Genomic DNA, 25,208 nt, shown 5'->3' with positions numbered 1-25,208 from the left:
TATAACTCACTCACACAAGAGCTGATTTCTCAGTTTTCATTGGAATTAATTCTGAGAAAGGAACAAAGACCACTCCAAAGAATGCTTCCAGCGCAAATCCTCACTTTGCATTCTTTTGGCCAGTTTTTATCTTAAACTACTGGATAACAGCTCTTTTCTAATAACCTTGAAGATGCTGTTTAACTGCTTATCAGCAGTAGTGCCCTACTAATTAAAGACTTGTTACTTATAGAGGTACTTTATTAATAAGAATTTAAAAAATATATACATAAAAAAAATACAACTTAATTCTCTTTTAAGACCTGAGCAGCCTGTCAATGATGATCGCTGGTGCATTGCAACCATGATTGCACTGTGACATGAATGGATGGTTATGGGGCCAATTTTGTGGATAAACAACACTTTTAAAAAATGGATATTTAAACCATCAGATCTTCTAACGATCGTGTGTGACAAATGGTCCAGTGAGAGTCTGAACACAGGAACTCACCTGAGAGGAATATACTTGTCATTAATACACCTGTGCTTTTCCCAGCAACACGTGTTTTGGTTTTTACACTGCACAGTTTAAGGTATGATAAAGCACTGACCTTATAATCCTGACCGCCAGATGGCGAAAAATACACATTTTAGCTGGGAGCTGGACATTCACAGGGGGAGTGTAGCATCAGTGGAAAGGCCCCATTGTACAACAACACTACTACTACTACTACTAATAATAATAATATTTTCAGTCAATCAAATATATCATACACCAAACATGCTTACAAACTAATGAATTTTTTTGCATTCTTCAGATCTGGTGAAAATTAACATATTTTTAAGTCACTGGCACTGCAGAAATGGATCTACAGCACCATTTAAGAAATTTTAATGAACTTCTACCAACTTATTCAAAGCTTGAAATACATGTATGACATTTATTAGCATTTATTATTAGTATTATTCAGTGAACCCAATCCAAAGAGGAAGTCTGGAAGTCTGCCATTTTGAATGTAAAATGACATTTTGGTACAGTTTTATTGTTTTCCAGGCTTCGCTGGTTTATACATTCACCTGCAAAGTGAGAGGTCACTGGTTAAATTCCATTTGGTTACTTCAGGAACTTTTTGAGGTTACTTCAGGAAGGGACATCTTCGTCAAAGCCATGTTTGTGGTGGAATTTTGACCACTGGACATAAGATTTTCATCTCTAAAAATGTATTTTGTCCAGTCTGTCCCAATTCTTCACGTTTGATGACAGTCTGGTGACAACTACATGCCTACATCTGGTCACACATGGTGCCACAGTTCTCATATAACATTTTAATCAAGACTACCCCACTGTGATTGAAGTATTTCTTGCAAAACAATCATAACCAAACAAAACCTTTCCTGTTCTGTAAATGAACAGTAGGACAAAAAGATTACTAGTCATTGCGGAAAGCACAATGAATGTTTTTGTTTATATTGTTGGAACGAGGAAAAATTCCCCCACCACAAAAACACAGAAATACTCATGAAAGCAACCTGTAGTGCAAACACGAGGGCTGAATTTATTACTTCCTGCACTAGAAACCTGCCGATGTTACTGATATGGATAGATCACCAGTCTTCCTTGTCTTTATCTTATTATCTCATGTTGAGATGTTGCAGCAGAAAATGTTTTTAAAAGCATTAGTATGTCAGAAAGAAAGACCATTTCCTCCATGGGAGTGATAAACTCCATTATCTGTGGTTTATTGCACTGGATAGCATTTTCATCTACATCTACTGCTTGAAAATGATGACGTCACCACTAAAGGTACAGTGTGTTCTCAGGGGAAGTAATGTAATGATGTTGAAAATGGCATTTTGCTGTGACTGAAACACAAAAAGGAACCAGTCCCATCCCTACATACACAAGTGGGCATCCATAGCTGTGATTTATCAGGTGGGTGCAGTGTATGTTGGCAGTGGACTCACTGTGCCTAAGCAGCCATGAATCATAGAGGACTTCATGCTCCCCCATCGTAAATCCACTGGCACCTACCAGCCAGTCACTGTGGGTTTGCCATTGTAGAAAGCTGAACATACAATCTCTGCATAGAAACACAGCTACAGTTAATATGTTAGCTCTGTATTTGTTCTATAACCGTCTATCACTGCATGGTGATGGATACTGGTTGGATATTTTTAGCTGCTTCAAATGTTGAGACAATCAGCTCCATTATCCATTTGCCAAAATCGATTTTTTTTTTAACACAGGTGAAACCAGTTACTCATTTCTAGTAAATCAGTTGCCTGAGAAATTTTCCCTGGGAGCCAAAATGTGCCAAAGAACGACCCTGAAGCTGGCTGACCTGAACAAAGTGCAGCAAAACTTCATAATTACACAAGCACATGTTAATATCTCTACTGCTCTGTTGCATAATTTTGGTTAGGTTGCAATGCATGACAATAATGTTAATATCATTTTTACCAACTTGTACATGAAGTGGGGAAACTAGTCATTAAATTACACTGAAATAACAACAAAGAAAAGAAAAGAAACTGCCTTACTGCACTAACAGAGAAAATTAGAGCTTCATGAAATTTTCCCTCTTTTGTATTTGACCCTTCACCCTCAGTTTTTCCTGTTCTTCTCTATTAGAAGCTGCCCGTTTTGACCTCTGAGTTGGGGTGAAATGTCCTAGCTCGACATGTCAGACAGAAGGAGAATCGCAGCTGAAACTATATATCTTTTTTCCCTGCAGAGCCCTGGCAATGATTGCACTGTAATGTTTTTAATAAACTTCTATAGCAATTATGACAGAAGATTCTTAAATCATCTTAAAAAGGAAAGTCTCATTTTGCTCAACTGTTTCTGGAGGTCACAGCTCACAATTGAAATGGAAAACATTAAAGGAAAATAGTACATATTCTCTCATTTCTAAGGTTTGACATATAAGAACATAATAGAAATGATCTGGTTCTTAGTGGGTCTTTATGGCCTCAGATGAACCACAAAGTGTGTGGAAACTAAGAACACCCCATGATTCAGTAGCTTGTAGAAGCAGCAATAACTTTATCAGGTTCTTACATCACTATTGATAAGGATGTTGGCCCCCTCCGCTTTACAACGTTGCTTCACTTCACTGAGGGTTTGCAGACATTGATTCATGCACATCTCTCTTAAGGTCCAACCGCAGCATTTCAATCTGGTTGAGGTCTAGACGTCGACTGGGCCGTTGCAACACCTTGGTTATTTTTTTACATTTATCTTTTCACCTAGCCATTTGGTTGCAGATTTGCAGCAGAATGTGTTTGAGATCATTATTTAATCTGTTATGTTGTTGTTCGTCTGAGGTTGTGTGTACCCAATTTGAGCCAAGCTTTATCTGTCAGGCAGATGGCTTCACATTTGATTCAAAAATACTTTGGTACACAGTTCATGGTTGTTTCAGTGATTGCAATGTGCCCAGGTCCTGTGGATTTCCTGTGGATGGTCCTTTCTAATTGTACTGAACATTAGCATGTAACATGCTAGCGGAGGCCTGAAGAGTCTGAGACGTAGCTCTTGGGTTTTGTGCAGTTTTCCTGAGCATTGCACAGTTTGATCTTTGGGCATATTTGCTGGGATGTTCTCTACTGAGAAGTTTAGCAACTGCACTGAATGTTTTCCACTTGACAATCATCTGTCTCTCTGTAAAATGACGGGCTTCTAATTGTTCGGCCTCATTATGGCCTCATAACCTTTCCTAGATTGATGGGAAGCAACCATTTCTTCTCAAAGATGATTGTTGATGTCTTTTCTAGTTGGTATTGTGTTAACAAACAGCTTTCAGACCTGCAAGCTGACAAAGCTACTTTTACAGAGGTGCGCACACTTGCTGTTGTGAACACCTCTTGATCAAGTGCATTTGATTAGTAGCACCTGGCTGCAACATATCTTCTAAATTCCCATTAAAGCAATAAGGGTGTACTTTTGTTTTAGTTTTCAACACACTGTAAACTGCATTTTGGCGTAGCTTTGTAAAATAAATAATGACATGGTGTATCATATCAGTGTTGCACATGATAACATGTGATATATGTATGTAATATGTAGTTCATCTGACGTTGTATTTACCTCATTTTAAGACCTGCTAAGAAACAGATTGTTTTTATAGTACTTTTTTTTTTTTTTTACTATGACTACAAATAAGGATTTTAGCCATCTAGAGCAAGGCAGAGTGAAAGATGGAAAACAGAACATAGAAAAAAACTGAGGTTAACGTTATTTGTTGTCTTAAAATATCTCAAAACACCTACAGATCAAACTGGAAGAGGACAGTAATGGACTTACACCCTGTAACAAAAGAAAACGACAGACGAATGAAAGAGAAAATCAGAGAGATAAAGGCTGAAAAAAGTAAGTATACCTCTGAAAACACTCTGAAAACTACACACGATTGGACGTTTAACCCAGTTATTTCAGTCCGTGTTCGTAAAGACCCTTTTAACGTGCACAGCTGTCAGGTGAAAATTCCCCGCTACGTAACACGTCAGCCAAAACTGCCATGCGCGCTCCCGCTGTTTCGTGAACCGTAGTTTTCAAAAAAAGTGTGACGCGATAACGCTGATTGCATTCAAATACTGTAGTAATTTAAAAAAGAGGGAGAAACAACCCTCATGACGTAATAACACAAGGTAATAACTTGGCCTTTTTTATTCCTTGTCGTCCTTTCCAACATCTTGAGACAATGTTCCACATTTTGACTGGCTCTGCAGGACATGGCTGGCTTTTAACTAATGCAATATTGCAGTCAAGCGACGGTTCGGCTGTCCAGTGCTATGCTTAAAGTTACAAGTTACCAGAAAGTCACAAGTCAACATGGTGGTGTACATGGTGGGAAGTAGATAGTTTTTTCCATTTCAATGGTGTGTGTGTGTGTGTGTGTGTGTGTATAAAGACTAATGCATGAAATCATATAGGGAACAAAATTCAGCTTCCTGTTATTATTCTCATAATTACTTGATTTGGAAACGTTTCATTTAAATATATGTCTGACAAGATAACCCCGGACTGTAAAGGAACACTTTGCACCACACAAACTCTGTGCTAGTTTGTTGGGGTCTGGTCGCCCTGGTCAGCCTGTACAGTCTGCTTAGTATTTGATATCAAACACAGATGTGGCTAAAAAGCAAATACAGTTTCCACAAAGTGCTGTTTACGGAGTTCTGTTTTCCTTCGTTTCCCCATTTTGCCAAATCAGCTGGTGTGTTACGGAATATGACATATTTATTACAGATGATAACTTATAGATTAAAATGGCTTCTATGGTCTGATTAAGTCTGCAGCTCTGCTTATAAGACATACCAAAAAATCAGTAATAAAATGCATTTATAGTTACTAAATCTCCATTTAAGCAGAGTTTATTTAATGAAAAATGTCACAAATCAGAGCTTTAGGCTTTGATCGCCGTTTTTCTTTGTTTTAGGCTTTGTTTGTTTCCTGGACCAGTTTAACCGTTATGCAAAAACATTTGAAAAGTATCTGTTTGTAATGTATACTCAGAGGCGTAAATATCTTTCTTGCCTTTGCAGTCTTCCCGTTAAAACAATGCAGAGCTGTGAGCTTTACGAGCAGCAGCTGAAGGCAACAAAGGGAGGAGCTTTCACGGTGGCTGTGGCTGGTCTCCTGCCTGTGCAGTCCGACTCTCCTCCTCCTCCCACCGCCCAACCTCTCCTCCTCCTCCTCTTCCTCATATTTCTCACCGCATCCCCTTTACCACCTGCCACAGCGGCGACGCAGCGATGGAGATGTTCTGGAAATTAGCTTGTTATAAACCCTTAAAAAACAACAACTGAGAGAGAGAGAGAGAGAGAGGCGTAGAGACGCGCAGAGGGCAAGAGAGGGGAGGTGGAAGCAGAAGGTAAGAGACAGAAACGGGGAGTGACAGGCGGAAACACAGAAACATATGGTTTGCTTGAAGAGCGGCTGTTTGAGAGGGCTGCTGGAGCGGACAGAAACTTATTAAACCGCGGCTCAGAGCTCTGATCTGATCCGCCCATCTCATTTTACGCACTTCTTTGCCTTTCCCCCTCCCCAGCTGTTTCCAGCTCACCTGTTCTCTCTGCCTGCACCTCTGCTACATTAGTTTGTGCAGGGTGGATTGCGGTTATTGGACCCTGAAAGCGCGCGCACACAGACTCACACACACAAGCACGCGCGCAGACCATCACAAGACGCGCTGCAAGGAGGAAATTGAATTAGACAAGTTATTCCCGCAGAAGAAGAAGAGGAGGGAAACTCGACTCCCGGCTTCCCCAGCTCACCGTGTCTCCTCTGTGGTCCTCATCCCCACGCATCCCACCACCATCCCTCGCTCTCCTATCAACTCCTCGCGGTAACAAGAAGCCATGTCTGGACAGACTGTGACAATCCCGGACGACCAGGCGTTTGCCAGCTTCAAGGCCGAGTGTCTGTGCGAAGAGGGCTGGAATATGACCTACAACAAAGGGGTCGTCACTGTGTGGGCCCAGTCTCTGGAGGAGGGGAAGTCCATCCACAAAATTAAGGTGAGACAATTTAACCACACAGGTATGAATAGAACTTTTTGTGCGCTTCTATTGAGCATCAGGTACTGGTGGGAAATAATGGAAAGTGGTGTGGATGTGGTCATGTGGCAACAGTACAAAGACAAAGGGGAAGGGGAGCGATAGAAAACCCTGCTGCATAATCCAGTTGGCAGGGAAGTGCTCCCATCTAAATTCCCATATGATTTAAGTTGCTGACATCCTTTAAGCATTGCTCTCTGCTGCTTGCTCTTATTGCAGCTTCGCTCTCCAAACATCCCAGAAACACATTTGAAATGAGAAAGCACTCTCTGTGTTGCTCCTTGTAAAGCCAGTAAGCAAATCAGTTTTAATAAATGGCCCAATATGACTGTAGCAGTCTAGGTAGAGGGCTTGGAGGTAAAGACAAGAACTTTTAAAAAAATGCGTTGTAGTAACCACATCCTGTTTTAGGTAATGAATTGAATTGATGCCTGATGCCCACAGTAAACAAACAAACAAAAAAAGTAATGCACTAAAGAGAAGTGAGAGCTGGATGAAATCTCAGGAGGCAGGCTTAGTTCTCTGGAGACATGTCACCTTTTGCCAGCGAAACTATTTTCAGGCCACTGTGCAAAAGCGTATTATGTAGAGTGCTGAGTACTACACAGTTTGTCATCCATTCAAAACAAATGGAAGTCTGCAAAAGCGCACGCTCAAATAGAGCTGCTGACAATAGTGGGAGAGCAGTCGGTTAGGTCATGGGCAAATAGACAGGATTGATCAGTTTGTTTGGCCATTGGTTCAATAATTACCTTCAGTGTGAGCTGCTTGCTGCTTCTAAATCCATTGTCAGTCTTTCTGATCACCTTTTGTGTGTTTTGTGTGTATAGTTCTCATTTAACATAATCGCCCTCCAGTCCTCTGAAGAGCATCGGTTTACATTAATAGGACACTGTGCCCCAGGTGGAAAAATCTAGTAGTTCCTGGTTAGTTGTTTAGGTAAGGTAACGTGAGCTCCATGTGAAACTGTGAGCAAACTCTGTTATCTGCTCAAACAGCAGTCGTGGCAGTTTTCGTCAAGTGTGAGCGTTTGTCCTGGGAGTTGACGTGGAGGCATTATTAGGACGGCGGCGCTGCTTGTAGCCTCTGAGAATCTGCCGTGTACCCGAGTCTAACAATGACTGACCGCAGTCGTTAATAATGCTTTGTTTATGTTGTGGGAATCAGAGAAGGGGGGGGGAATTAATTTAAACAGTGTTCTCACAGCACACTTGTGGCAAAACACCCAGTTCTCTCTTCAGCAAATGATTGTATTTCCACACATTCAAGCTCGAAAGTAGAAGTTTAGTAGAAGCTAGCAGGGAGCAGTTTGATTGAGACCTGCACCCAAGTGTAAACTGTAAATAAAGAAATCAAAAATTCACTTTCACTTGGAGCCCACAGCTTTGCCAGTGCGTACTGTTACTTCATCTTAGAGCTGCAGATGCTGCCAGGAGACCTGACTGACTGTTAATTTAGTGCTTATCAGGCTTAAAAACCTCTTTTAGCATTTTCACTGTCTGACACACACACACACACCGAAATGTTTGGCCTCACGGCCCGAAATCTCAGGAAGGTCCTTTCCACTTTTTAACCCTTCCAGCTTGCTAATCTGACCAGAACTGACTACATATAGAACGATACAAATAAAACCCATCCTCCGCTTTATATGTGTGTGTCCTGCTATTGTATCCAGGTCTGAAGAGAGTCAGCGAGCCACTCGGTGTTTACTTTGTTAAATAAAGTCTTGTTAGCTTGTGTGCATATGTGCGTGTGTACATAGAGGTGTTATCAACATGTGCAGGAGCTGCAAAAGCACAGGGCTTTTCCCAGCCCCCTCTATCCATCTTCTTACCTATTAGCAAGCTTCTTTGTGTTTGTGTGTATGTGTGTGTGTAGTGTACAGGCCAATCAAGAGCCTATAAAGCCGCCTCATTCTCCTGCGTAATTCCTCAGGGTATATCCTGTGTGCAGAGGGTAGGGATCTGCTTATTCAGGCGTTTCTCCCTGACATCAGGCAGGTGTGTTTTATCTTGACAGTTGCAGACTGCAAACAGCGAGAAGTGGAAAGTGCACGCACACATGTTTGAAGTTTGGGTGGGGCTTCTATCTGTAGTTGGCACTTTATCTTTATGCAAATATGACAAAAGCTAGGGGTTTTGCACTGTGCACCACTGTCTCATCTCCCCTTTTGTTTCACTCTCACATACCCAATCTTCCACCCTGCAAATGTACTGTATATACAATTATGTCATTACAAATGTAGTTGTGAGTCAGTGTGGTACTTACAGCTGTTCTGTTTATAGACAGAATAAAGGCGTGCATCTCTAATGTAACCTCTCTGCCTGTCTTGCGTGTAGCTTTAAAAAGCAACAAAGATAGATATATGCCCATTTGAGTGAGAGAAGGGGAACAGGCTGGCGATCATCATCATCATTAGTGCCCCGATTATCATTAGCCTCATCATCATCGTCATCATTGCCCCTACCATATTAATCAGTGATCACCTCACAGTTCAGTCACGCCTGTGCTCATTCTAACCAGCAATTTAATATCATCGATCAGCACGCGACTTCACATACAACACTCAGTGTGTGTGCATTAAAATGTGGGTAGTTTTTATTTACTGTGAATGGGTCATCCTCCTGCATACATCGACACACACTCACAGAGACACACAAACATACTCCCAGGGTTTGCCTTCTCTCATGCTGACGAAGAGGGAAGCCCAGCTCTGAGTCACTCCCCTTCTGTTTTTATTCTTCTTCTTCTTTTTTTTTTTTCAAATTTACTTTCATGTATCAGCACCCAGAGGAACAAATGATGGGAGATGACAGATTAGAAGAGGAGAGGGAGAGGGTGGCAAGAAGAGAAGAAGAGTGGGTGGGACAGGGAATAAGAGAGAGAATGAAAAGTAGAGGGAGTGGGCTGGATGTGCAGGGATCGCAGGTCACTGGGTGTTATGAGTAGGCAGAGAGGGGACCCTGTGGACAAACATATTGAAAAGACTGCCGTCTGCACACACCTATTGTTTGTCCACCTATGCCTGCTTGTCTCCGCCATGTCTATTTTATCTTTCTGAACTCTGTTTCACCCCCTCTATCCTGCCCTCTTTGCTTCATCTATCGAGTTTACTGAATTAGTTTGTAATAGAATTACACACACGTGTACGTAGCTGGCTGTATGTCTTCATTCTGTGCTGAATGTCTTGCTCCCTGCAGCTTTCCCCCTTTGACTTTTCATTTTGTTTTTCCTTCTTCCTGCTACTCCTGTTTCAGTTTGCCTGTGGACACAAGACACCCGTTATTCTCTCTGGTCTTTTGTGACCTGCACAGACTTTGCTAATCTCTTTACACGCACTTTTGGAGTCCACCCATCACAGTTCTAGTGCAGAAGCATTATTCTGAAAAATCCCGTCATACTGTATTCTCTCTTTTTTTATTTTCTACTCTGTTACCGCTTTTTCAGCAACGTGGTTCCAGAGGTGATGCTGATCTGGTTGGGTGTTGGTGCCATTTGAGACCCAACCCACAATTCAATTGGTTTATGAACCAAAACTGTTCTAATATTCCCTGGAAGAAAATCATTGAAGAATCTCTGAACTGGATCTGTGAATTGTTCTGTAAAAGTGCCACTACCTTCTCAGTGGAAATGCATGAAACTGGATCTAGATTTGGTTCCAGCACCAAATTGGTGGAAAGGAGGCGTTTGTCTTTTGTGTAGTTTTTATTTTGGTAATAAATGTGTAGTGCTTCCTTGACTACACTGTTAAAATAAATCAGAATTGCATTGTGCCTACATAATCTATCTCACTAATCTTGAATACAGCAACAGAATACTCATAAGGGTTTTAACTATTGTCTTTCAGACAGCGATAACAGATGACTTTACAGTCCCTAATTACGTTTACAGACATTAAGATGTACCTTGTAATGTGACAGACTTCCCTCTTGGAAAATTAGTTCATATCCTTGTGAGTAGTGATGCAGTGTAAAACATCTCACTCACGAGTTGATTTAATGCATTTAAAAAAAAAAGTGGTTCGAACAGCAATACACCATAAATAGGACATTATCTTTCAGAGTGTCATGCTGTGATATATAGAGGATTATTGCTATGGTTACAAGCAGGATTTTAACGTCAGAGCTTGTTTTTTGACACACAAAATGTTTTTTAGTTATTTATTTTTACTTTTTTTACCCTCTAGTTCAGGGGTCTCAAACTCCAGTCCTCGAGGGTGGCTGTCCTGAAACTTTTCCATGTGTCCCTGTTGTAACACACCTGAATACAATTAGTAGGTCATTAGCAATACTCTATAGAACTTGACTCAGGACAGCAGCCCTCGAAGACTGGAGTTTGAGACCCCTGCTCTAGTTGATCCAACAAAGAAGTTGCAGAGTGTCCTCTGGTGGACAAACCAGTGGATAAATACGGATACTGATAGTGACTATCGACCTATAAATTGGTTGGGGTCTACTTGTCCAAGTCCAGTGACACACCCACTACTTTAGCTGAAGAGCTTTTTTTGTGCTCTTTGCGAAACACAGCTAGGTGCTATTTTTGCTCAGTTCTTTTGAACTTTTCTTGCCGTTTGTTGCTTAAGTGAACTAGCAATCTGCTACTCATGTGAAGTATGAAAGCACTTCTTTCTTGATTAGGCTAACAATAAGATTACAATAGTAACACTAATGTGCTTGCACAACCTTCCTGGGGTTTTTTTTGTTTGTTTTTTTCTATTTCATCAGCTTTCGGTCTGTATTGACCTGCTCTCTGCACTCAGTCTGCATTTCCTCGATCTCACAGAGGGTTCTGTTTCTGGGAATGTCATTACAATTTAGCATTTACAGTTTCCTTTGTTGCACAGTGTGACTGTTGTGGAGTCGTGTGAGACTGCTCCTGTGTGAGAGCTACAGCTAAAGCTGATAGAATAGAATTATAATAGAATTCAACTTTATTGTCATTGCACATGTCACAAGTACAAGGCAACAAAATGCAGTTTGCATCCATCCAGAAAGTGCTTTAGCCACAATATAGATATATTACAGAAATGGGTCTGTTATAGGTATGAGGGTACAAAATAAGTCTATTATCGGTATGTTGCAATGTACACGGTATGAAGGTATGTTATGAATATGCTATAACTATAAGTATGTACAGGCTGTAGTGAGTGTACAAACTATGTACAGGCTATGAACAGGATATAAATATAAAAACTATACAGAAATATGAAATATAAAGCTATACAGGCTCCAATCTGGAGCTGGTAAACAAACATTTTCGAGCAAGTGGGTTGTGTGCCAAAATAATTGGCAAAATTTGATGGTAACTTTCCAAAAGTATGTCTTAATTCCCTGACTTGTCCTCTAGGAGTAAAAATTGCAACTCACCAATATTTTAGTTGATGGAAAAACTCTAATGATATACACCTGCCAGGTTGTGTGCACATGTAATTAAAAGCTATCCTCATGATGCTTCCAACAGAGCAATAAGCATCATTGCCTCTCAGTAAAGACGCTCTGGGCTTCTGTGTGGCGTTTGAATGTTATTCCTGTGCCAGTGTGGTTTCTCTCTGAGTAGTATGGCCTCCTCCCACAGTCCAAATGCATGTAATTAGTGATTCTAACCTGGCTTTATGTATGAATGTCTGTTTTTCTTTAATGGGCCTGGTGACTTGTCCATGTATCAGACCAGTGCGGACCATTTTGAATTTCAAATAGTTATTAAAGACTAAGAGGAGACCTCGAGTTTAAAACAGGTTTACAGACAAATGTGGGATACAGTCTATGATAATTTTCCTAAATGAAGCCTGAAGGGAAGCAGTGATGGAAGATAGGCTAGGCGGAGCTTTTAACTGTCTGGACTGATTCATAACAGGAGTTAAAATTTATCTGGGCCAGACAACTTCCCTTGGTCCATTTCTTTCTAATTTGCTCTCGATCGAGTGCTGGGTTCTTTTTTCCCTCATTGCCTTTGTGTCTCTTATGCTTTATAACTCGACATGCCTTTACCACTTGCCTTTCACCTTGTTATTATTGAGACTAATTTCTCCTGGCAATTGTAACTTTGACAACACTGTTACTCAAGGGCTTACCTTGGGTGTATTGCCGTCTATGCCAAACATAGCCAGGAGTCTCTATGGTTTCATTAATAAGCTGTGACATGCTATGCAAACAATCAACCGGCTGTGGTATTAATGGAAGCACCACTCCTAGTTTTTTTGCCTATAACTTGTACGGGGCTCCATCCATCCATCCATCCATCCATCCATTATAGCCTATAACCTATAACTTGAACAGGTTGCCAGTCTGTTGCAGGGCTAACACAAAGAAACTGAAAATCATTCACTTCTACAGCCAGTTTAGAATCACTTAAGAACCTAACATTGATGTCTTTGGACTGTTGGAGGAACCTGGGGAACCAGGAGAGAACCCACACAGACACTCTTGTGTGGAGTTTGCATGTTATCCTGTGGATTTTAACCTATGACCTTCTTTCTCACAGAGGAACAACGTTCTTTGTTTCAGACAAAAGAACACATTGAACCATTGAACCAATGCGTCACCACAATATATTATTTAATAGGTTTGTGGACTGGTACTTATATATATAACTCTCAAAACACATTCGTACTACAAACCCATTCATACAAGCACCGTTTTCAATACCTAAGTGCTTTTAATCATTCACACACAATGGACGCATTGGAGACAACCCGTCGTTCAGTATCTTGCCCGAGGATACTCGGGCATGCAAACTAGAGAAGCTGGGGATTAAACTACTGATGTTCTGATTAGTAGATGACCAACTTTACCTCTTCCGCCGAAGCCGTGCATTTATGTGCAGTTGTTTCATTTCAGCTAGACTCTCTACTGCTGTTTTCCTGCTCATTAACTCACTGTGTGTCTCCCCTCTGGGGTAGACATGAAGTGAAGCAAAGAAGCAAACAGACTCCACTAACCACCAGCAGCCTCCTCGAGGTGACAGCAATGTGTTATGTTGCTTTAAGTGCAATAAAAACTTCCTAGTAATTGTAAGTCAGTCTTAGATGTCAACATGAAACGTCTGAAAGAAATATGCCCAACAGAAAACGAGAGAATCCGTCAGGAAAAAGCATCTCTACCTGCAGATGGTCTTTCTGTAGCATAACGTGGCCACGCAGTAAGTTTTACACTTCTATTCAGTGTGCACAGCATAACTGATATGAGGGAGGTTGTTTTAGTCTAAAAGCTGGTGCTCTAGTGCACACGAGACTTCACATGTCGTTTCAGACAGAACCACAAAAAGATTTTTAAAAAGGTGGCATTCAGAGCTCTTGCTACTGCTGCACTCTTGAAAAAAAGCAACAACCCTTTGACATAAGTCTCTCCATCTCTGTCTTGTGGTGAATGTGTTTTCCATTTAAGAGCTTGGGTCTCGGTAATGACTCATCTATGGTCAGTGGCCTGTCTGTACTGATTGTCTCTCTGCCCCACACACACACACACACACACACACACACACACACACACACACACACACACACACACACACACACACACACACACACACACACACGCACACATAATTCCCATTTCTGCTCTCCAATACTGACGCTCTCCAACCATCTGATGTCTAATCATTTACACATCAGTTGCCATTCGTGTTTCTTTCATGTGTGGGGTCCACATGGGTGCAGTGAGTGTGTGCATATGTTTTATTTCCAGGTATTTGAGTCTGTGATGTGTTCACTGGCCTTTGTTTTTGTGTCTCACTTACCTTTCTTGGCATCACTAGGCCTGAGCTCTCCTCAATAGTGGTATACTACTTCACTTTGAATTTATGCTGAGCAGCTTCATTAAACTCTAATGGATTTTCCTACCTCATAGTTTGCATTAGACCCAGAGCGATGAATTCAAAGAAGTGCAATACTGGTGCCATAGAGTTATGTATTTTAAATACAGTTTGAATAAGCTGTGTGGAACTTTGTGCGTGACTCAAATCTGTAATATCATTGTGGATTTACCCTTTTTGCCTAAAATTTAAGCCTCTGTTTCTCTTTCTGTTCTTCTTCCTCTCTCAGTGTCGGATGTTGTGCAAGGATGTGTCAGCTGAGACCATGTATGACGTTCTCCATGACATTGAATACAGAAAGAAGTGGGACACAAATGTCATTGAGACCTTCGATATTGGGAAGCTTACGGTCAATGCGGACGTTGGTTACTACTCATGTATGTTGCACACTCGCATGTAAACGCATGTAAATTGCCTTCAGGTACAGATTGTTCTGTGATGTTTTGTTCACCTGACTTCTCTCGTTTGTTAACAGGGAAGTGCCCAAAGCCACTTCGGAACCGTGACGTCATCACGCTCCGCTCCTGGCTGCCAATAGGAAAAGATTACATCATCATGAACTACTCTATCAAACATGCCGTAAGTAAAGATAAAAGTACGCAAGCAAATGCCGTACATGGCGACATTTATGTCATATAACCTTAATGTGTGGCCGAAGGAGCGCAGGAATGCTAATGGAAACATGTCTCAGTATGAACTGGGTGAATACTGCTGTGCAAAAGTCTTGAGTCATCTCGCATTGTGTGCGTGTGCCAGGAGAGGCTTCTCTACCTGGCACGAAGTGAAACTGCTTGTTAAGCTCTTATCTAGCAGGTACTGCTCCTTCCCTGCATAACGGGTCAAAGTGAACTATAAACAACAGTCTGAGTCATAAAGAGGTCATCATGCAGTATTCTATCATATGCAAACTTATATTATTAAAAGACTATACTTACTACTAAGTACAATTTTCTATTGACAGAAATAAAGTGTATAAGGCAAAAGCAGAGATTGTACCGTTCTAATGAGCGTGAACATCAATATTTAAAACCGCTTTAATTCTTCCACACAGTCTGAACTCTTGTACGCGAGCTTTCTTTCAATTTCTTTAAGCAGCTCTGAGGAATAGTTCCTCAGGCTTTCTTTAAGGAAGTTCAAAGCTCTTCTTTTTTAAAAGTTTCTTCTTGTTATGAGTAGACACAATACAGGGTCAACCCTTGAGTTAGGTGCCTCTTTTATGCTTGAGTGATTTATAGGCTCAATAAGTGTTAAGTGGCTCAATAAACAACAACAAAAAGAAACATTCCTCCAAAAATGGTCAGGTACAAGGATTGAACTGATAATGAGTGAAAAAGCAGCCAAATAAAAACCTCTGAAAGAACTTCAGAAATGAGGAGTGACTTGAGGCTTTTGCACAGTGCTGTATATTGGCGAGCTGAAATGAAGTGGTCCTCTTTAGCAAGTTGAACAGGCCCCGTTTTTTTTTCTAAGGGAACATTTCACCGCTCTGTGTCGGTGATTTAAAGTAGCAATAGACAAGTTTTCTGCATTTAAATTGGTTCCTTATGAGCTGCACTTTCACAGCGTAGCTTTGTCTGCCACTGAGTATGAAATCTATCCGGGAAAATGGAGGCTTAATTTAGGGCATAAAATAATCTGACTGCTCTATCATATTGTCTGCCCCTGATGCTTTCACCTGAAACAATGATAGATGATAGAAGAACATATTGTGTTTTAAGCTCAGCTTCCGAGCATGCCTTTTCAAGAACTTGAATAATCTAGATACTATAAAGCTGTAAAAACCATCAGTTGATTCGAGCACACTAAGAGGATGTGAGTAACTTTCAGTTTGGCCTGAAACCTCAGCTTTTCGATTGGCTTTATATCTGTTTGTACTGATCACCTGTTGCTAGTTGTGTCCTGCATTCATTAACCTGCCACTTGTTGTCTGGTTTATCTGATTGACTGGCTTGTAAAATGTGTAGAAAACTTAAAAAGACTAAGAAAAAGAAGCAAATCCTTGAGAAGGTGAAACAAAGTAAAACAACAATTCAACACTTTCAGCGATAGCACTCTCACTGTCTTCGTGTCCGTTAGCCTTTTGTGTGTATCATGGGTTTCCATGTCTTTTGTCTTTATTCCTTTTGTCTGTCCTCTGGTGTCCTTGTTCACTCTTTTGTCTCCTCTCTGCTTTTTATTCTAACTTTTGCTCACCAGTACAGTGTTTGCAGAAAGAGGCCTCTCATATGACTGTGAGCTGTTGACTTCCACCCCGCCTTCCGCATTCCTACATCAATTTGAACTTCTGAACACAACAAATTGTGTGTCTGTTTATGTGTGTGGTTAGCCAAGGCTGATCTTGATAATCGGAAAAACTCGAGAGCTCGACTTCCTGGAGTTTGGCTTCAGGGGAAACTTATGAGTGGCGTGTTGGCGCATCCATCAGCGGGACATGGTTCACTTATGCTGTTTCTTATCCTACAATCGCTGTTCAGCTTTTTCACCAATCATAACAGGAGCCATGAATTATTTTCAGTTCTTTAATCATACATTTCCGAGGCTTTTTAACAGTCTGCTTTTGCAATCCATCTGTCATGTAACTATGGTTAGCGCTGCTGTTAAGCGTACCATTGTGTTGAGTGCTATAGAGTCCGATATGTATTTGCATGAAAACCCTATGCAAATATTTATAATGGCAAAGGCTTAATAACTTCTAATGGCTTCTAATGACTGCTTTGTTTGCTGAGCCATGGTTTTTCTTTTTTTTTCCACAGTGGAGTTACAGATCCAGACACAACAGTGCTGATCCACTGACTCATTCGTTTGGTTTTATCAAGTAACAGAGGCATTGTAACTATATCCTTTGTGCTAGCAGCTAATTAAGGACTCATGTGATCCCTGTCATCTGTCTCCATCACGAGGACATAATATTTTGCTTTATAGTTCACTTCATAATATTTAGTTTGAATTGAACCAGATTTGATTTACCGTGTGAATATTGGCATAGAGATTAATTATACGCTCACTGGCCACTACATTAGTTACACTTTGCTACTCTGGGGGAACCACTTTTGCTTGCAGAACTGCCATAATTCTTCATTTGAGTACAGTGAACTCATTGTCATGTTCAAGAAACCTGTTTGACATGATTTGAGCTTTGTGACATGTATTTGTATTTTATCCTGCTGCAAACAGCCATAAGAAAATTAGTACGGTCATACAGGGCTCTAGACTAACTTTTTGCCACGGTCGCACTGGTGCGCCTAACTTTTTTTCTTAGGTGTACCAGCACAAAAGTTAGGTGCATCCAAATTATTCAACCACATCGCTTAACACCGCAGTTTTACATGTTCACTAAAAAAAAAAAAAGTGCTGTCCATGCAGACAATATTGATTTGTAAATGATTAACTAACAATCTTGTCAACACAAAGTTCTTTATTTGGAGCGCATTTCTATAAGAAAGATAAGTTACTGAAAAAGTGCTTGTGCATAAAGTGCTGAGCTAAGCTGAAATTTAAATTTAAAACATCTCAAGATAAGTGAATAAAAAAAACCCTCTAAATTAAAAGTGCCTCAAAGGCTTCAAACTGAACATCTCAAAATCTGAACATCCGAACAGCTTGATATCTTATGGACTATCCTCCATTGCAGTCACATGCCTCTCAGATGACCAACTCATGTAACTTGGCCTTTTTCATTTTTTCACTTTTTTTTTCAATGTGTCTGGGATGACACCTATAAACTGGGCGCATGTGACATCATTACTGTATGTGAAGTTTACGTTCAAGCCATTTTTCTTGTGAAGAATTATTTCGGACTTGAACTTAGTGTACGGAACTTCTTCTTTGGCAATATTGTAGGCGATGTTAAACTTAATCATCATCTTGGCCTCTTCTGATGACCTGTTTGCTGCTGCCTGCACACAAGTCATCAGAGCGGCAGTCCCCTCTCCTCACTCCCACTGAAAGGCAGTGGGGAGAGGGGACACTTTGGCAGTGCATTTATTGCTGCATATAATGTGTTTTCTATATACACTGTGCTTTTTCAGCGTTTCAATTCGAAACGTATTAGCACCTGTCACAAATGCGGTACTGCCGGCCATAGTCTTCCCACACTCACGACAGTAAATGCAGTGCAACATGTTGTCAGCTTTACTGTATCTTAGCCAGGGAAACTGGTCAAGCCGCTCTCTTCGAAATGTATACACTTTCCCCCTTTTACTTTCAGTGGGCTCTGGCTCAAAGTCGATCGTATGTGGCTCATTACCTGATGCCGTCTCCGGACCAGTGTTAGACATAACCTGAGAGGCTGATGGCTCCGTCAGAGCACTGGCTATGAATTTTGGATGGATCAGGCCTTAACTTAACGAAAAAATTCGTTAAGTTAAGAAGTGGGAAAGAAGTTCTACTCGAAAGGCTGGTCGCACCTTGGATCTAGGATTTTTTTGTAGTCGCACCACTGAGAAATGATGTCTCATGTGCAACCACATCGGTCGCACTCTAGAACCCTGTCATAAAGGAATAGTCCCTGGTGAGGTCTTCTGCAGTAGTATCCCATCTACGCTAAGGTTTGATGTGTTGTGCGTTCAGAGACGCTCTTCTGCATACCTTGGTTGTACCCAGTGCTTATTTGATTGATCAGTTCAAAGCAGTCTGACCACTTCACTGTGACCTCTGACGTCAACATGGCATTTTTGCTCAGCGTTCTCTGTAAACCTGAGAGATGGTTTTGTATGGTAAAAATCTCAGCAGATCAGCAGTACCTGAAATACTCAGATCAGCCTGTCTGGCGTCAATACTCTCTTTCTGATGCTCAGTTTGGACTTCAGCTGGTCGTCTTGATTATGTCTACATGACTAATTGCACTGATTTGCTGCCATGTGATTGGCTGATTTGATATTTGTATTAACGAAGAGTTGAAGAAGTGTACCACATAAAGTGGTTGGTGAGCGTATATTCGAGTGCACATAGTGATATATTAAAAATGATTAATTTTGTCCAAAGTTTAATTATCGTGTTGTTGTTCAGCTGATTGCTCATCAAGTGCTCGAGTCCTGAGATGATCAGTTTCCTGGTGTGCTGGGTGTTTTTGAACACATGGCTTAGTCGTGATTAATGTTTCAGATTTAATGAAGTCTAAAAAAAATCAAGAAGATTACATTAGCTCAGAGCATGAGAATTCTGTATCCCGGAAACCTGCAGATGATTTACAAAAGTTCACATTGCAGAGATTTCTTCTGCCAATACTAGGTAGTGTGTTAAGTGTAGAAGCCAAAAATATGAGTCAAATAGCAGAGAAAAGATAAAGCAGATGTCTTAGCTGACTGCTGCTGTCTGTTCTTCTTGAGTGTTCTGCAGTGTCCCTCTCCTAATTAGTGCAGACTAACCAGTAGTGGACTCCCTAATCATTAATAATAACCTTGGATATACTGTTAGAGTCTAAGGAGCTAAAAGGGAAATAGTGGGCTGCATGCAGCTTTGCTTTTTTTATTTACAGAGTGGTGTGGACTGGATTTGCATCAGAAGTCTGACTATGAAGCTGAAAATCAGTTTGACTGGCAGCTTAAAAGCACAAAGCTCTTGAATGTCTACTCTGCCTTCTACAGATCTCACAAAGAGCAAGTCTGTGTACATGAAGCAGATACTGGATTTCTGCTTGCATTCGCTGATGCGGGTTTACTTTTAAAGGAGCGTGTAAAAGACATTTATGTTGATGCATAAGTTTGGTGCTTTTTTTTCTCAGTCTTTCATTCACCTTGTGAAAAAGAATCTAGTGGGGTCCTCGTCCTGTTTGTTTACACTTTGGCCTCTCTGTGCTGTTTCCACAGAAATACCCACCTAAAAAGGACATGGTACGTGCAGTTTCCATTCAGACTGGCTACATGATCCAGAGCCAGGGACCTAATAACTGTTCCCTCACTTACATGGCCCAGGTGGATCCACGAGGTAACTATCACTCGCAGTCACACACACACACACACACACACACACACACACACACACACACACACGCACGCACACACACAGAAAAGTATTCAGCACACAAGGACAAAATCAAACAGAGCACACACAGGAAGAGCAAAACACTCACCTAGGTATTTAACTCTGCGTTCTATGAATTATTCATTGCCCTGCCTTTATGTCAAAATGTGTCACCATAGCAACCATATGAAGGACAGTCTATCTCACCTCTCTCGCGTGCTCTCTCACTCACCACTCTTCACTCTACTTTTTTGTCTAGCATTTAATGTTCTCCTCTTATTCTCTATTTACTTCACTTTCTAACTGCTGATCACATACAAGCAAGTGCCGATTGTGTAACTCTTTTTAATTATCCGTTGCTAATGCGTGTGTTTGTGTGCATGTATGAGAGAGAGCCATACGGGCGCAGTGAGTAGTTACTAAGCTTTGCTTTGATCCTGGTAATATGAAATAAAACAGACTCTCTGTCACACTCCAACTTTTACCCATGATACTTTGCTCACCCCAACTCTCTTTACAGGTTCGCTACCCAAGTGGGTTGTCAACAAGTCTTCCCACTTCCTTGCTCCATGCGTAAGTAATATGTGCAGATTAACAAAGATCCTGTGAGTGTGTTTGACTGTGTGATAATCTGCACTTCCACTCAGCACAGTGCCGGTCACCATGAGAAAATACGCAGACCTTATAGTTTACTGCTTGTCTGAGGGCATCTGCTGTATATGTTTATTAAAATAGGGCAATGATTCTCTAGAGAGCATGCTGTGATGGAGGATTCCTTAGAGATGATATCAGGGAAAGAAGGCATCTAGTGAAGACAGTGAATAAAAACATTGGGCATTTTAGAGTTTTTAGAGATTTGCTTTCCATTCATATGTCAAAAAAAGCATTTCACATTGTGACTTTAATCAATAGTCTGCATTTTATCAAAGCTTTTAAAAAATATGGATCTAATTATTCATATTAAGAGAGGGTCAGAATATCAATATGGGATTTGGACAGTGACACTTTTTTTTTTTTGCAGTTTTCCTTTGATACACCAGCACGGGGGCTTTTAAATCCAACAATCAAGACATGATTGAAGTGCAGTTTTTTTTTAATTCTTTCATACGTATGATTCCATTTTCAAAGGCTCAAAAATAATCAGACAATTGACTGAAGAGCAGATTTTCGATCAGATGAGGGCTGTTTCTCATTATTTCATGACAAATTAAGCAAATAAAAGACCTCTATTTATTTCCAAGTGTTGGCTGGTTGCTATACACTGAGGCTCTCAAAATAAAGTCCAAAGAGATAACTGTGCCAGTGGCTGAATCAACAATCTGTTGAATTCTTAAAAAGAAGGAATGCACTGAGCAGCTCAACAACACCAAAAGACCTGAAAAACTATAACAGAAGCCAACTAGAGAGCATGAGGACAGAATTACTTCCATGGTTAAGAAAAACAGTTTCATAACGTCTAACTAAGTCAAGGACAATGTAAATACAGAGAGTTTACAACAAGGTGCAAACCACTGATATGCTATGGCATGGGCGTGCTTGACTGCTGACAGAAGCAGTAGCATGGATTGTGAAGCCTTACAGAACAGACGTGGGATATTCTTCAGTGGCAACAAGCAGTAGCTGAATGTGGTGGCAGTAAAGGAAACAGTTAATGCAATACTTTTGCTAACCTTGAATTAAAGCTGAAAGTCTGAAAGTCGGCACTTTTCTCAGATACTGCTGAAGTGCAGATCCGATTCATCATTTTTGATTTGAAATCCACCGAGATGGTGCACAGAGGCAAAATCAATTCATTGTCAAAATACTGCAGGCCTTACAGTATATAGTATTGCTTTCCTTTTTGGTAGATATATTTTTATTAAAACATGCGGCTGCTCTTAAGCGAGAGTGGTTGCAGCAAAGAAGATATATGCAAATCATAGGATTATCTAATAGTTAAAAGAAAAATTGCTGAGTGATGTACATTGAATAAATACACAATTGCTTCTTTTTGCCTTTTTAGCTTTTAATTTTTTTGGTCTCTGCAGCTACAAAGATATCCAGATATATTCTAGATGATTGTCTTGCCGTGCACTGGGTGCTGCTGTAACTTCCTGGACCATTGTTTTTGTATGAGACGCGTTGCTCTGTGTTTTTTACCCTTAAAAAAGCATACAGGCATGTTGTTTCTGACATTAAGTACTATCAGACATGTGTGAAGCTCCCTTGTTTGGTTCTGATATTTGGAAAAAAGAAACTCTCTGTTCTTGTGGCTCTGAACAAGATCTCCTCCCTCTTTTTATCCTTGCCCATGTTTTATCTCTATAGATTCCTGCATCTCTCACAGCTTCCCTTCTGTCTCCCTTTATCCTGTCACTCATCCATCTTCATCTCTATTTTTGTATGGGTGCTATTTCTGTCCTCTGGATTTTTCATCTCTGTTGAGTTCAGCCTGTTCTTCCTTATAGAATATTGATCAAGCATACGTGTCGGCCAAGCTTTCTGCTGGAAATACTTTCTTTCTATCACTGCCATCATTTCTCATAAATCACATGTTGTTGTTGTTTCTTTTGTTGTTTGTTGTTGTTTGTTCTTTCCAGGCCATGAAGAAGATCTGCAAAGCCTGTGTGAAGTATCCAGAGTGGAAGCAGAGACATAACCCTGCCTTCAAGCCGTGGCTTTACCCAGAACAGACTACATTGCCCAGCATCCCGCTCTCTGAGCTCAGCATCCAGCGGGCAGAGAGCCTGGAGAATATTGATGAGAGCTCCCTGGCTGAGGCCCATGAAAGAGAAGACAGCGACTGACACACACACATTCACAAGCAGCACACACACTCATACGTTCAAGCAGGGATGGAGAAATGCCTGTAACATGCATCATGACATGTATGTGTATGTGGTTCTATTTGTAAGTATGTGTAAACATACACACATACATACACGTACTTGTATTAATATTGTACATGCATAGTGCATATGCAGGCATATCAGTAGGCACATATAGGTAAGCATTCATGCAGACGGACAGTCACACGTTAACATGCGCAATGTGAGAACACAAACTCACAACATACAACAGCTTCACTCAAACTAAATTTCGAGAACTTTTAGCCTAGTCGGTTTTCTAATTGGGACCTTTGCAGGTCATTGCAGCTGAATATGTTTTCAGTAAGATTTCATGTCAGAATGTTTACAGACTAACCTGACAGTGCGCCTTCTGCTGTCATTCAAAATATGACTGAATTATTAGAATTAAACTGCCCTCTTTTAGCCACCAGTCACACACTTCAGCGCAAGATTACACATTTATGCTACACTACACATGTGTACACCCTCTCCCCCCTATCATCGTCTTTCGGTCCAATGTTATGTGCCTCCATCACATTTTGTAAGCACATGATAAATATGCAGGTGTGCAGAAGGCAGCTGGAAAACCCACCCCAACCTGCATCCACGTCTGTCTTACATACACGCACACACTCACGCGCGCATTCAACACTCACACGTACTGTCTGATCCTCTGTTCCAGAGATGGATGAATGTATGTAGAAATTCAAGATTAAATACAGATTCCTACAGAGGTTTTCAAATTTCACTGGTGATCCGAGTATTTTTTTCTCTGTGTTTGTGTCTGTTTTACTCGTGGTGCCGAACTCGCCTCGGGTTGGCGGCTGATGTCGCCTGCAGGTTTGCATAGTTGGAGTGATGCTGAAAGAATTTAAAGAATCACCATCCAATCAACTGGTGGCTCTGCTCCCATTCACACAATCTGCCGGGAGACGTGCACACAAAACCGATGTGCCGCGATTAGAAGGGGAGAAACACCACGTCACGCAGCCTGCACGCGCCGCGTCCAACGTTTGCATATGTGAAGCGTATGTGCGCGCTCACTGGCCCAGATCAGGATTAGGAATCCCCTCAATCTGTTGGCATGGCAACTCTGAAATCGACTCAGCACTAAAAAAGAGATGCAGAGTGACAGGAGCTCGCCTGTTACAGAGGAAGTGATTTTATTTATTGAAGGGTGTCCGCCCCCAATTTTCAGTCGTATGATTGGAGTAAAAGCATGTGCAAGAACACTGAAAATGCACCGTGGGTCCTTGTGATGAGCTAATTAAATGACAGAAGAAGGAGCTTGATATTACTCTTAGCACAGCAGCTGAGCAAACCATAGTGCCGCAGTGAGAGGAGCGAAGCGGTGAACTTTTTATGTAACACCGTGGCCGTGTTTCTTGTGCATCTTCCTCTTTATCTGTTCCTTTTTTTTAATACAACATCCGCCTCTGCATATGCGTTGCCTAATAAAGTATGAATGATGGAGGAAAGTGTATATGAGAAATAGACAGAGACACACTATGTGTAAACAGCGCTTGTGCTCCTCCTTTTGTTTTGTGTTGTTTTTCATACAGCTGTATTGACTGTTTACCCTTATGACCATCCATCCATCCTCGCAGTCTTAATGAGGCCTCTGGCACAGCCATCGACATTATATGCATGTGTGTGTCAGAGGAAAGGGCTGCATGTGCACAACTGCATGTCTCAGTGGCATCCCTGTATTGTCTTCCACCCGCCTCTGCAGCAGGAGGAGACGTTTAATCAGCATGACGGCCGGCAAGGTCTCCCTGTGTGTGCGTTTTCTGCATATGTGTCACACTGCCACCCCCACAGCAACCCGGCCCACCGGGGCTGATAGCCTGGTGATGACTCATCACCTCCCCACCCCCTCTTCAACTCCTCACCATCGCTCGCTCTCTCTTCTATTCTCCCCTTCTCTCCTCCTCAATTTCTGCTCTTCTCTGCCCTGTTTCTCCTCTTCCCTTACCCCCCTCTTTTCTCCCTGTCATCTATCCTTTGATCTTCTCCTCATCCAGACTTCTTTGTTTTCTTTGAGCCTCCTCTGTGCGTCACTCTTTTCCC

The 25,208-nt window shown here is 41.2% G+C and overlaps 1 protein-coding gene across 1 annotated transcript; it reads left to right on the top strand.

Annotated features, from left to right (window-relative positions):
* Positions 1–5,597: 5,597 nt before the first annotated feature.
* On the top strand, positions 5,598–23,886 carry stard10 (StAR related lipid transfer domain containing 10). Its single transcript, XM_084951378.1, has 6 exons — positions 5,598–6,501; positions 14,579–14,726; positions 14,825–14,928; positions 20,157–20,274; positions 20,831–20,883; positions 22,890–23,886. The coding sequence occupies exons 1-6, from the start codon at positions 6,343–6,345 to the stop codon at positions 23,094–23,096; spliced, it is 789 nt and encodes a 262-aa protein (XP_084807504.1). The 5' UTR covers positions 5,598–6,342; the 3' UTR covers positions 23,097–23,886.
* The last annotated feature ends 1,322 nt before the right edge of the window (positions 23,887–25,208 follow it).

This window comes from Perissodus microlepis, chromosome 14 (assembly GCF_051167445.1).
Source record: "Perissodus microlepis isolate ML-2025 ecotype Zambia chromosome 14, ASM5116744v1, whole genome shotgun sequence".
NCBI classification, from domain to species: Eukaryota; Metazoa; Chordata; class Actinopteri; order Cichliformes; family Cichlidae; genus Perissodus; species Perissodus microlepis.
This window is presented reverse-complemented; position numbering and strand designations above follow the sequence as displayed.

Coding starts and splice junctions, on each gene's coding strand:
- stard10 (XM_084951378.1), top strand. CDS start 6,343: ATGTCTGGACAGACTGTGACAATCCCGGACGACCAGGCGTTTGCCAGC. Junction 14,727..14,824: donor GGACGTTGGTTACTACTCAT/GTATGTTGCACA, acceptor GTTTGTTAACAG/GGAAGTGCCCAAAGCCACTT. Junction 20,275..20,830: donor GGCCCAGGTGGATCCACGAG/GTAACTATCACT, acceptor CTCTCTTTACAG/GTTCGCTACCCAAGTGGGTT.